This window comes from Cynoglossus semilaevis, chromosome W (assembly GCF_000523025.1).
Source record: "Cynoglossus semilaevis isolate Cse_v1.0 chromosome W, Cse_v1.0, whole genome shotgun sequence".
Lineage (NCBI taxonomy): Eukaryota > Metazoa > Chordata > Actinopteri > Pleuronectiformes > Cynoglossidae > Cynoglossus > Cynoglossus semilaevis.
Genome location: NC_024327.1, coordinates 4,491,708 through 4,503,047, shown reverse-complemented (window position 1 = coordinate 4,503,047; position 11,340 = coordinate 4,491,708). Strand labels below are relative to the sequence as shown.

The 11,340-nt window shown below is 39.8% G+C and overlaps 1 protein-coding gene across 2 annotated transcripts; it reads left to right on the top strand.

The window, feature by feature from the left end:
• Positions 1–4,411: 4,411 nt before the first annotated feature.
• LOC103396997 (endothelial lipase-like) lies at positions 4,412–10,163 on the top strand. Of its 2 annotated transcripts, XM_008335243.3 has the most exons (10): positions 4,412–4,707; positions 5,972–6,162; positions 6,419–6,598; positions 7,433–7,544; positions 7,632–7,850; positions 7,952–8,194; positions 8,371–8,491; positions 8,845–9,063; positions 9,160–9,264; positions 9,529–10,163. In XM_008335243.3, the coding sequence occupies exons 1-10, from the start codon at positions 4,617–4,619 to the stop codon at positions 9,539–9,541; spliced, it is 1,494 nt and encodes a 497-aa protein (XP_008333465.1). In that variant the 5' UTR covers positions 4,412–4,616; the 3' UTR covers positions 9,542–10,163. The 2 variants fall into 2 exon arrangements, with proteins under 2 accessions (XP_008333465.1, XP_024908649.1); XM_025052881.1 differs by lacking the exon at positions 5,972–6,162 and having other exon boundaries at positions 4,414–4,707.
• Positions 10,164–11,340: the final 1,177 nt, after the last annotated feature.

Below are 11,340 nucleotides of genomic sequence, written 5' to 3'. Positions count from 1 at the left end.
GAAATTTCTCCAGATTACCTCAACAAATTAACAGCTAGAATGCCAAAGGTCTGCAATGCTGTAATTGCTGCAAATGGAGGATTCTTTGACGAAAGCAAAGTTTGAAGGAAAAAATTATTATTTCAAATACAAATCATTATTTCTAACCTTGTCAATGTCTTTACTATATTTTCTATTCATTTTACAACTCATGGTGGTAAATAAGTGTGACTTTTCATGGAAAACACAAAATTGTCTGGGTGACCCCAAACTTTTGAACGGTAGTGTATATATTTTTGTTATATTTACATTGGTGAGACGATAACAAAACAATAAAGGTCACAATCATTGTCGTGACAATTATCAATTATTTTCTCTATTCTATTTCATGCTTTTCTTCAATCTTCCTCATACCTTTTTCTTTTACTGTTTCCATTGTGCTTTGTCCTCTGTCTTTTCCTCTTCTGTGTTCACTTTACCTTTGTCATCTCCTTAGCCGTTGTCATCTTTGTGATCATTGTTGCTTTGTCATTGTCTTCATCTTTTGTGTAATTTTATAAAATTTTAAAACAAAATAAGATAATGTTCCTTATATTGAACTAACTTGGTCCAACTTGCTATTTTTGCTACATTGAAACAGTCAGTAAGAACACAGTAGAATGCAGGTGTTAACATTGTGCTCTCACTGCACAGCAGCCAGCATGGGTCAGCTGATTTTTAAAAAAACATTTCAATGTAGCCCATTGTTGGATACTGTCAGGCAGCAACATCTGGACATTTCAGCTGAGTGCAGAGTCAAAGTGGTGCTCAGACCAGGCACCTGGCTGTGAGTTGTGGATGGAAAGAATAACATGCCTTGTGCATAACAAGTACCCTTTACTTTGAATTAATAGGTCAGTGTAACAGAAGAATTCTAGGAAGTCCACAAGCAGCAGGAAGTCTAACAGAATTTTTTTTAAATCACTTTTAGAAATATTCATTTTGTGTATTAAAAACAACAAGTTCAGATATATGCATGCATATAAATTTACTAGTTTTTTTTAGTTTTTTTTAGTTTAACACTACAATTAAGACTGTCACATTAAAAAAAATATTTTTTTAAATTGTCTAATTTTTTTACCTGAATAATTACAATGTACTGTTGTTTCAAAATTATTCAACCCCCAGGAGGCGAGTAGTTTAGATTAAGATTAATTTGCAATTTGTCTGACATAAACATAACTTAAAGCAGCAGATTGGATGGAGGTGGACACCACTAGAGACGTGATCACAGATCACAACGTGACTCAATTTGCAGACAGCTTTACAGTGTTTTACCTGCATGTTGTTGTTCTCTGGTGACATCACAAACTGTCAGATAGATAGATAGATAGCGTGACCGTTACTTGACTTGTTTTCAAACACACTCCAGAGCACTTCAGGTTCAGGTAGCAGAGGCTGCTGCTGTGCTGGTGGCAGTGGGTGACACTTCCTACTGGATTTGCATTTACACAACACTGGTGTTATTGTAGCAGGCTGCCTTCCGTGAGGGCACTCTTTCTTTGGCTGTTTCAAATTGGTTGGTGAGCTGAACTGATAGGCTGGCCTCGTGCCAGTGGTGTGGGGATGATACTTTTAATGGGGGAGGGAGCATTCCTGTTTCTCCCCCAACCCTGCCTGCAGCCTTTTGAACAGTTCTATAGACACACAGGGGTATTGTGGGAATTCTATTTGTGCTCATTTTTGAATTACTTTTGTAGTATTTTTAAGGTACTTCAATTTGCCTTGTGCAGAGTTCTATATTGTGGTTGAGAACTCCTCACATCTCTGTTCCATATACAGTAGATACCAGTCATTTAAGGACAATTATTCAGCAATATCTGCTTACTTTTCACATATATACCATATACTGTATAAATGCATATCTAGCCTATCTTTGTTTTACATTTTTCCTGAGAAATGTGATACTCTTACATTTGGAGACCATCTTACAATTATGGCATTTGTGTCTGAGTAAGCCATTAGTCACTGTCTGCTGGCTGTCTGTGGTGGTTAGACACAGAGCGCCTGTGGTGTTCAGAGCTGTACACCCCCACAGTGTTGGGCCAAAATGTTAAAATAACTCTGTGTAGTGTATCAATTTAAATACTTTATGTCCATGTTATGAAATGTCTGAAATTATGTTAAAATTAAATTAAAATTACACCAGAACAGTTTTTTTAATTTACTAGAATAACCAGTCTTCTTCAAATCTAAACCTTTACACCTGCTACCTTTTACTATTTTCATCTTTTGGTTGTAATGGCAGATCTGCATGCTTTCACTTACATTAATCCAACCTATAAAGTGTGTTCTCCCACTGATGTAGATTTCCACTCAAAACATCATGATTCACTGCAAGAAAAACAGAATATTTTTTTAAAAAGTGATTTTTTTAGAAAAAAATGAAAGATGTAGCATCACTGCTGATAACAGCAGCATATATGAATAAGATCATTAACTATATATTGTTCTATAGGGTTTTTTTTATTTAATATATCAATATATACACAATGTGAAATGCGGTGATCCAAACTGGAGGCATATACAGACAATGCTTTCCTGATGCAAATTTATAATTTTGCATCAGGAGGTTTATTCTAGTCCTACTCTGGTAGCACAGCTATAAAAGCATCAGCCAAATTATTCTGTATTCAAATCAACCCAAGATGAATTTAAACATTTTAACCCAGAACATGATTAGATATGTGGCGCTTTGGCCCAGAGGCAATGTCTCTGTCATTGGTGTGGAACCCCAGGGTTCACCTCCTGGGCATGTTCGAATCCCGGTCAGGGCGATTAATACCTTCCAGTGGACTCACCACCCGCAGGAAGGTTTAGGTACGGTGCAATGTGATTTGGGTGGCGACTGCTGCCCCCGCAACCCGGTAACGGATAAGCGGATGAAAATGGATGGATGGATGGATGGATGATTAGATATCGGGTGACGTGTACATGTTCAGGCTAGCTCAGGGTGTGATACGGAAACACGTCCTCCTGTGACCTTGTCTTGAGGTCTCAGTTAGTGATGTGCGGATCGATCCTGAAATGTCGATACTTCCGATTCTGGATTTTTATGCTCTGAAATCGATTCTGAAATCAAAATATCGATACTTTTGATACTTACGCATTCTGAGATGAGGTGTATCCTAAACAGAAACATGGTGAAAAGTATCCAAATTATTGAGATGTTGTCTAAGTGACGCTCGGTTGGTGGGACTACTTCTTCTTCCGCCTGGGTGTGTGCGTCATGCTTAAGCACAGGGGCTCTACTCCGTGCTCTCACTCAGTCACTATTGATGGGAATTTCGGCTCTTTTTTGGAGAACCGGTTCTTTTGGCTCGGTTCACTGAAAAAATCCGACTCTTTCGGGTCCCAAATGGCTCCTCAGATTATTTATTTTATTTTTTTATTTATTTTTGTTTTACAAATAACATGTTTTCAGAGTTTGAAACATTGTTTTGACATATTTTATATGATTGTGTTCTCAAGGTTTTCTATTGTTGTGTTGACTGTATAGTAAATGAGGCAGCTACCTCAGTACACTCCAGAGTTTAAAATAAATAAATAAATAAAAACCTCAGCCTCGGATTCTTAAAGAAGCTATGATTTGAAATACACATGTTTTATTTAAAAGACAAATGATAAAATATCGATAACGGTATATGCGATACCAGCCCGAATTTTACTCGGTATCGGATCGGAAAGGAAATTGGTGGTATCGAACATCACTACTGTTAAGTTTCTGTATTATTTATGTTCCACAAGTATATCAGGGGAGAGCGCGGACGCAGTCCCCCACTACCAGAAATTATGCCGGAACGCAAAAAATAAGTCACTTTAATTTATTTTGATGTTTTTACAATTGTATTTATTTCTTTTCAGAGTTTGAAACATTGTTTTGACATATTTTATATGATTGTGTTCTCAGGTTTTTCTATTGTTGTGTTGACTGTATAGTAAATGAGGCAGCTACCTCAGCACACTCCAGAGTAAATAAATAAATAAAAAACTCTGCCTTGGATTCTTAAAGAAGCTATGATTTGAAATACACATTTTTTTTATTTAAAAGACAAATGATAAAATATCGGTATCGATATCGGTATCGGCGATACCAGCCCAAATTTTACTCGGTATCGGATCGGAAAGGAAATTGGTGGTATCTAACATCACTAGTCTCAGTGACTCTTTGAAGCTCGTGGTTGCATTCTGTTCGGCAACAATGGCCCGTGAATAGGCCAGCTTGCGTCAGTCTCACTACACGCCCACAGCGAACCCACGCACAACGCGAGAAGCCTACTACGGCTTCCTTCGCTTGCCACGCCTTGCAACGTAAACAAATGGGGGCTTGACCAATGGGATGCGCCGTAGATCAGCCGATGATCAGATGACTGAAAGGGGGAACTGTTTAAAATTGTAATGACACCCTTACTCCACTTCATACGTCTGCCGAGCGGCGCAGCCAGTGCAGACGCATACCAGAATTCACCAGCGGCTCCGCTGTTCTTTGACACCACTGCATCTGAACTCATTCACCTATCATTCACACCAGCAGCAGGAGTCAGCCAACACAAAAGACGGTTCATATTATCGCACACATCTCCATCCAGGACTGAGAAATGAACCATAGAGCCCTGTTCACGTGGGTTTTTGTGCACCGTGTCGCTTCTCTCCTCTATTCTGTCCACGGAGAAAACGCTGTTCTTAAAGGTAAGAAAGCAAAACAAAAAACAAAAAAAACAAAAAAACAACAACAAACAAACAAAAGAAAAACATTGTATCTTCTGTTCGTTCACTGCTGTCATTCATTCACTCTGCACTCCAGACGGGGGAAAATGTATATTAAACCTGCGCTTATAACAACAACAACAACAAAAAAAACACTCATCTTTATTTAATACCTCGTGTGAGTTAAGTTTGAATTAGAAGTGTAGAAAAAACGGGATGGATTTGAACTCCACAGTCTGCGACGTGTCCTTTTGGGAGAGTGGGACACGGGAGCAAATCCACTCTCAACGCCACGTCTGTGTAAACTGTGTGGAAATGTATTTGCTGAATGAGCGTCTGCTTTTACCTTTGGCTGAAGTCATTTTGGCTTCATGTAAATCCACCAGTGACGTTTGTGGCCGGAGTGGCACCGGTTTAAACCAATTCACCGACTCCAGCCGACCGGCTGTGGAGCTAGTAGAAGGGATTTAGGCTGCGCTTTCTTCCATTTCTCACAACATTTTACCATTGGAACACAGGTTTGAGGATCAGACGTGTGTCGGGGTGTTAGGGGTTCTAGATGTTCTAGGCGGGGTTCTAGGAGAAGGCAGCAGAGTCGGTGACATTTGTTCTCAGCCTTTATTGTCGTTGCAGGTGTGGGTTGGCGGTTATCCAGTCCACTCAGCATGGAGTCTGAGCCAAACTGCAGAACCAATCCACTATTTAATGTTTCATATCATACTACAAGTTCCTCACTTCAGGGAGCCATAGTAAATTGATTTTTCTCCCCCCAGAAGTCATTGTATATTGCAGATATTTATGGTTTGGTTTTACCGTATGGATTTGTTGCATCTTAACGTGTTTCTTTTGAAATTTAAATGTTCAAATAAACAAAGTCAAATTCTCTATATGTGTAAATGCACACAGAAAAAAAAGTATTACCAAACCTTCCTGATGCATTCAACCAACCAGACACTAGCAGCATTTGTTTCGCCTAAGAACACATTGGCATGTAGAACCAAGAGGATTTTTGACTTATACATTTTGACTACTCACAACTACTAATATTAAAACTTGTTGTTAAAACTTAAGTTCTAGTTGCGACTAACTACAAAAGGGTAAGTCAGAAAGTTCTAAGAAAGATGTTCTATTTTGAAAAGGTGTTTATTTTAACAACTATAACCTTTTAAGGCACACTCCTGATACTGTCTCCAACATTGTTGACATAGTTTTAATAATCAGTCTTCATCTCTATTTTACCCATCAGAAGAAAATGATGAATTGGATAAATTATCATCAGAAAACAAGGTTCTCGACAGACCAATCAAGTACAACATGAGGAAATGTTTGGATCTGGACCAGGAGGGCTGCTACCTGCAGACCGGCAAGAAGGAGTGTCTAGAGGAGTGTAGCTTCAACGCTACAGCCAAGACCATCTTTATTATCCACGGCTGGACGGTACTTATCAGGCCTTTCTGAATTTCCCTCGTACCATCTCCTTGTGTGTCGGTTTTATGTAAAGAGCGTCATTAGCATCATGTGTCTCTCGGCAGGAGTCTTGCCTTAATGTCGCTAGTCTAGTGCTTTGATTGCTGGAATGGGTCATACAAAAGTGAAATAACTGAGAGCAGTGTTTCAGAGGGAGGGCATCACATTAAAGCAGTCTGCCTGATTCTAGCTGACCCCCACTTTTTTTTTTTCCTCTCTCTTTCAGATGAGCGGCATGTTTGAAAGCTGGATGCATAAACTGGTCTCTGCAGTGATGCAGCATGAGAATGAGGCCAATGTGGTAGTTGTTGATTGGCTCTCCAGGTCTCAGCAGCTCTACCCTGATGCGGTCAACCACACCCTTGGTGTGGGTCTTGACATTGCCAACATGCTAAACTGGCTTCAGGTGTGTGAAATTTCTTCTTCTTTAGTATATGCAACGTTGTTTTTTTTTGTTTGTTTTTTTTTAGTTTATTGTGGTAAATGGAGAGTTTCTGTAACAAGAGCTCTACATGGAGTACTGTCGAGCATGTGCTCTGCTTTCCCATTATGCATGCTGAAAACTGTGTAACTGGATCTCCTGTGAAGTCAGTATGTGCTGTGCATTTGAGTCATAACATACTGTGTGAGATCAATGCCATTTTGGCAGTTGTGGGTTTAATGCTGAGCAACAAAGAAGCAGCCGAGTACCTGCAAATCCACAGAACTAGTTTCTGTGGTATGCTGAAAGTAGTGTAGTACATAAAATACTTCCATAGGACTATGAAAAGAATAATTTGGATTTTTATCCCACAATTTGGGACTTTCAGAGGAGTAAATCAAACGCCAAAACTCTCCAAGGTACAACTTTGGTTCCTTTGAGTGCCAGACCCTTGTTACTCTTTAACAGTAGCGAATCAAACGTGGATAACTGTCTGTTTAGCTGTAAAGCTAAAACAACAAACCCCATTTGGTTGAATTGTCACAGAATTGGTCCATTTCACAAATGGCTACTTAGGGAGGATGTAGGCATCAGGCCGTGTACTTGTGGACCTGCACAAAGAGAATTTCCTGGAAACTCAGTGAGGCAGATGGTGGAGGAGCTCCATTCAGGACACCTTCAGTGGATTTGTTTTGGGTTAACTAAACTTGGCTCAACTGCTGACCCAGTTGGTTTTAACTGGCCGAAACATAGCATTTATTCATTGTGGGTTGAAAATGACAGCTGAACTGATCGGAGCGTAACGCTTCCTTCCAACAGGAGGAACTGCAGCTGCCTCTGGAGAATGTGCACCTCATTGGCTATAGTTTAGGAGCTCATATAGCTGGCTATGCAGGGACACATGTACAAGGCACCGTTGGCAGAATTACTGGTGAGTTTAGTGTGAAACCACAAATCTTTAAATCTGAGAATGTTGCTGCTTTGTTCCTCTGACCTTATGTCTCATGTTTGTGAACAGGACTGGACCCAGCAGGACCCATGTTTGAGGGCGTTAAAGAAGAGAAGCGCCTCTCTCCAGATGATGCTGACTTTGTGGATGTTCTGCACACGTACACCAGAGAGGCTTTAGGTGTTAGCATCGGGATCCAGCAGCCAATCGGAGATATTGACATCTACCCCAATGGTGGTGATATTCAGCCGGGCTGTGCACTGGCTGACGTGCTGTCACTGACCGGAAGTAAGTGTTTGCGTTGGGTGTGTTTCCCTGCTCTGCACAACACCAACTCTTCTGTGTATGATTATAAGGAGTGAAGCTGACGTGCCTTTGTCTCTCTGCAGATTTCATGGATATACTGAAGTGTGAGCACGAGCGTTCTGTGCACTTGTTTGTAGACTCTCTGATGAACAAGGACCACATGAGCTTTGCTTTCCAGTGCACCGGCCCCAATCGCTTCAAGAAGGGCATCTGCCTCAGCTGCCGTAAGAATCGTTGCAACAACATCGGTTACAACACCAGAAAGATGCGCAAGAGGCGCAACACCAAAATGTACCTGAAGACACGAGCAGACACTCCCTTCGCTGGTGAGTTTACAACCTCTGACGTGAACTAATAATTTACTGTCATTGTTATTATTTACTACTACACTTAAAGCTAAACTGATAGTCATATCAGCAGTTGATTTATGGTATAACAGTTACCCTTATAAACTACTACTGTTCACAACTGTTTAACATCAATATCATTTTTTTTTCTTAAGGCTACCATTATCAGATGAAGATGCACGTGTTCAACAGGAAGCATTCGGACCATGCAGATCCCATCTTCTATGTGAAGTTATATGGAGCCAATAATGATACCACCAACCTGTTGGTTGACGTGTAAGTAAAAGAAAAACATCAAGTTGATTGTTTTTATTTTTTAACACCAACAGAGTTTTGACTACTGGTTTACAATGTATTTTATTATATATTTACAATGTATTGTAATATATATGTAAATTTGTATATATATTTAAAAAAAAACTTGTGTGGTAATGGCATTAAAGGTCTCTGCCGCCACCATATGACCAACATTAAAAACATGGCCATATATTTTTGTGCATTCTATTGTAATTTTTTTCGAATTATAATCCTATAGCCTATAGATTTTAGAAACATTTCCTGCAATATTTTATTATTTAATTTTAAATAACTGACCTAGCTTTTTTTTTTTTTTTTTTATGATTCTTTAGCCAAGACGGCAAAATCGGCCTAAATCTGACCAACACCTTCCTGGTTTTTACTGAGGATGATATTGGTGACCTGCTGAAGATTCGTTTGGTCTGGGAAGGCGAGGCAGAATCTTTGGGCTCCTTCTGGAAGTACTTTAAGAGTTCACTCTGGTCATCAAAAACCAAACCTATCCTTGTGGTACGACAGATTCGTGTAAAAGCAGGAGAGACGCAAAAGAAGTAAGTGTCAGTGGGAAATGCATTGTCTTCTCCGAGTCTAGTGTCACTGTAGAGTGACAGAGTTTGGCCCTGTTTCTCCCCTTTTTTCTCTCCCAGGTTTGCTTTCTGTGCAGAGGACCTCTCAAAAATTGAAATTTCACCTGGAGAATCTAAGACCTTTGTGAAATGTCCTGACGGTTGGGAAGTCAAACCAAGGAAAAGGTAAGGAATGTTAAGATTTTGGAACACTAGGCGAAGTAGTTATGAAAGTGAATTATTTGTCATTATGACACAGCACACCACTGAACACACAACGAAATGTAACCTCTGCTTTTAACCCATCACCAAAGTGAACAGTGGGCAGCTTGCAAGCGCCCAGGCCACCACTGCCCTATATATCTAATGTATATTATGCAATAGATATTTAATTACTGTTAGGTTCGAGGGATAGAGTTTGTGACTTACCTGCTTGTTTGTGGTTTACAGAGTGCCCATGTAAAGGTAACAACAATGCACTCCCTACAACCAATGCACCATCACCACGGGGACCTGACATGGATGGAGCACTTCCTTTTCTTTATTTGAGCACTTTTTCATTGGAGGAAGGTCGATCAGCACATGGTGAGGAGGAGCCTTGGAAATGGCTAAAAGGTTTCCAATGGACTCTGGGCTCCGTTCAGCGAATCAGGACGGTGGCTGACAAGCTGGAGGCAGAAACAATCTTGCACAGGAGATTGCCTGCAGAATATGAGATAATATCTTTCAGTCATTTGGAGGAGAGTTCAGATCTGTGCCAGAGGGACTAACAGCAGCAAATGTAGTGGCTCGACTGTGTATTTTTAAATATGTTCTATTTATGAAAGAAAATTGAAGTACTGCTAGACAATTGTTATTTATCAGCACATCCCAGATGCAGTGTTTGTGTGCATGTTTGTGAATGTTTTTTCTGTGTGAAGAAAATGTGCCTTTCTGCTGAGATTACTGATACACTGTATAAATGAAGGAAATAACTCACAGACTTACCACACAATCAGTCTGTATAGTATATGGCTTATTCCTGGGTTGTGTTCATGTGTAAATAATGTAGATAATTATTATTTCTTTGAATAAAATGTGCACCCTTTATTTGTAGATACAGTTGTCTTGGGTTTCTCCATTAGCTGTACATTTTTCCTGAAGTCTTTATTTTAATGACACATACGTCTGTAAATATCATGGTTGCCAAGTTTACTTATTCTCAGCAATGCAGGCTTATTTTACTGTAAATTCACTTGAAAATATTGATACTCCTCAAAGTAAAAGCCAGGTGGGACTGGTTGTAGCAACAACAAGATGACCTGTCCTGGACTTTGGTACAATAGGAAAAAAATATAAGACTAAATGGACTGGATCTCACCTCAAAAATTGCCATTGCCAAAAATCGCTGAATTTGCCCCTCTTCTTTGTGTTAATGCGGAGGAGAAACGATAGGTAAGGCAGCTACAAGCCTCACCATATCTCGGACTGTGCTCTCACAATTATTGCGCGTTGTTGGTGTTCGCCATGCTTCAACTTTTAGGCGGCGGGACCCAACTCGTCCCGTGTGCGTGTTCCAGGGACACAGTCAATGCAAACAATATTAATGATAAATCACTACAAAGGTGAAATGAGCAAACAACTTTAATTGTTCAACAGTTGTTAGGTTTATTCTAACATATGTGATGACAAGAAAGACACAAAAGACGTATGGATCTTTTACTTGCAAGGGGAGAATGCAGCTTGCTCTGCTGGCACCTTCCTCATCAACTCCGAGTTGTTGCACCCTTCCTCTGCTCTTTTATTTAGTTTACAAAAGTATCAGATTACATATCATGTGATCGTGTGTGAGTATATGAATGGGTATGGAGTAAGAAGGTGGGTGTGAATGTGGGTGTGGCTGTGTCTGGTAATTTCTCCATCAGTCTTGAGCACACTAGATTATAATATGAGAAGCAAACAGTTTCTTAAAGCGACAGTACAGCATGAAGCAATGATAATAAATTAAATTCTTCCAACATTTCCCTCCTGTTTATCATTGATGAATGCCAAAATCTCTTATCCTGCATTATGGCTCCTTAGGCTAGGTTTTCCATAACACATTCACTTTCATATCACACATGGTCTCCTTTGCCTTTATGAGGAGTACATGTTCCTGTTTTGGTTTTATTAGAAATTGGTGGGAAGATTGAGTTACAGGTGTCAACAAAGTTGTGTCATGTTTCGTTATTTCATTCCTAATCCTCTAATGCATCCGATTAGATCTACTCCAGTCTGATCTAC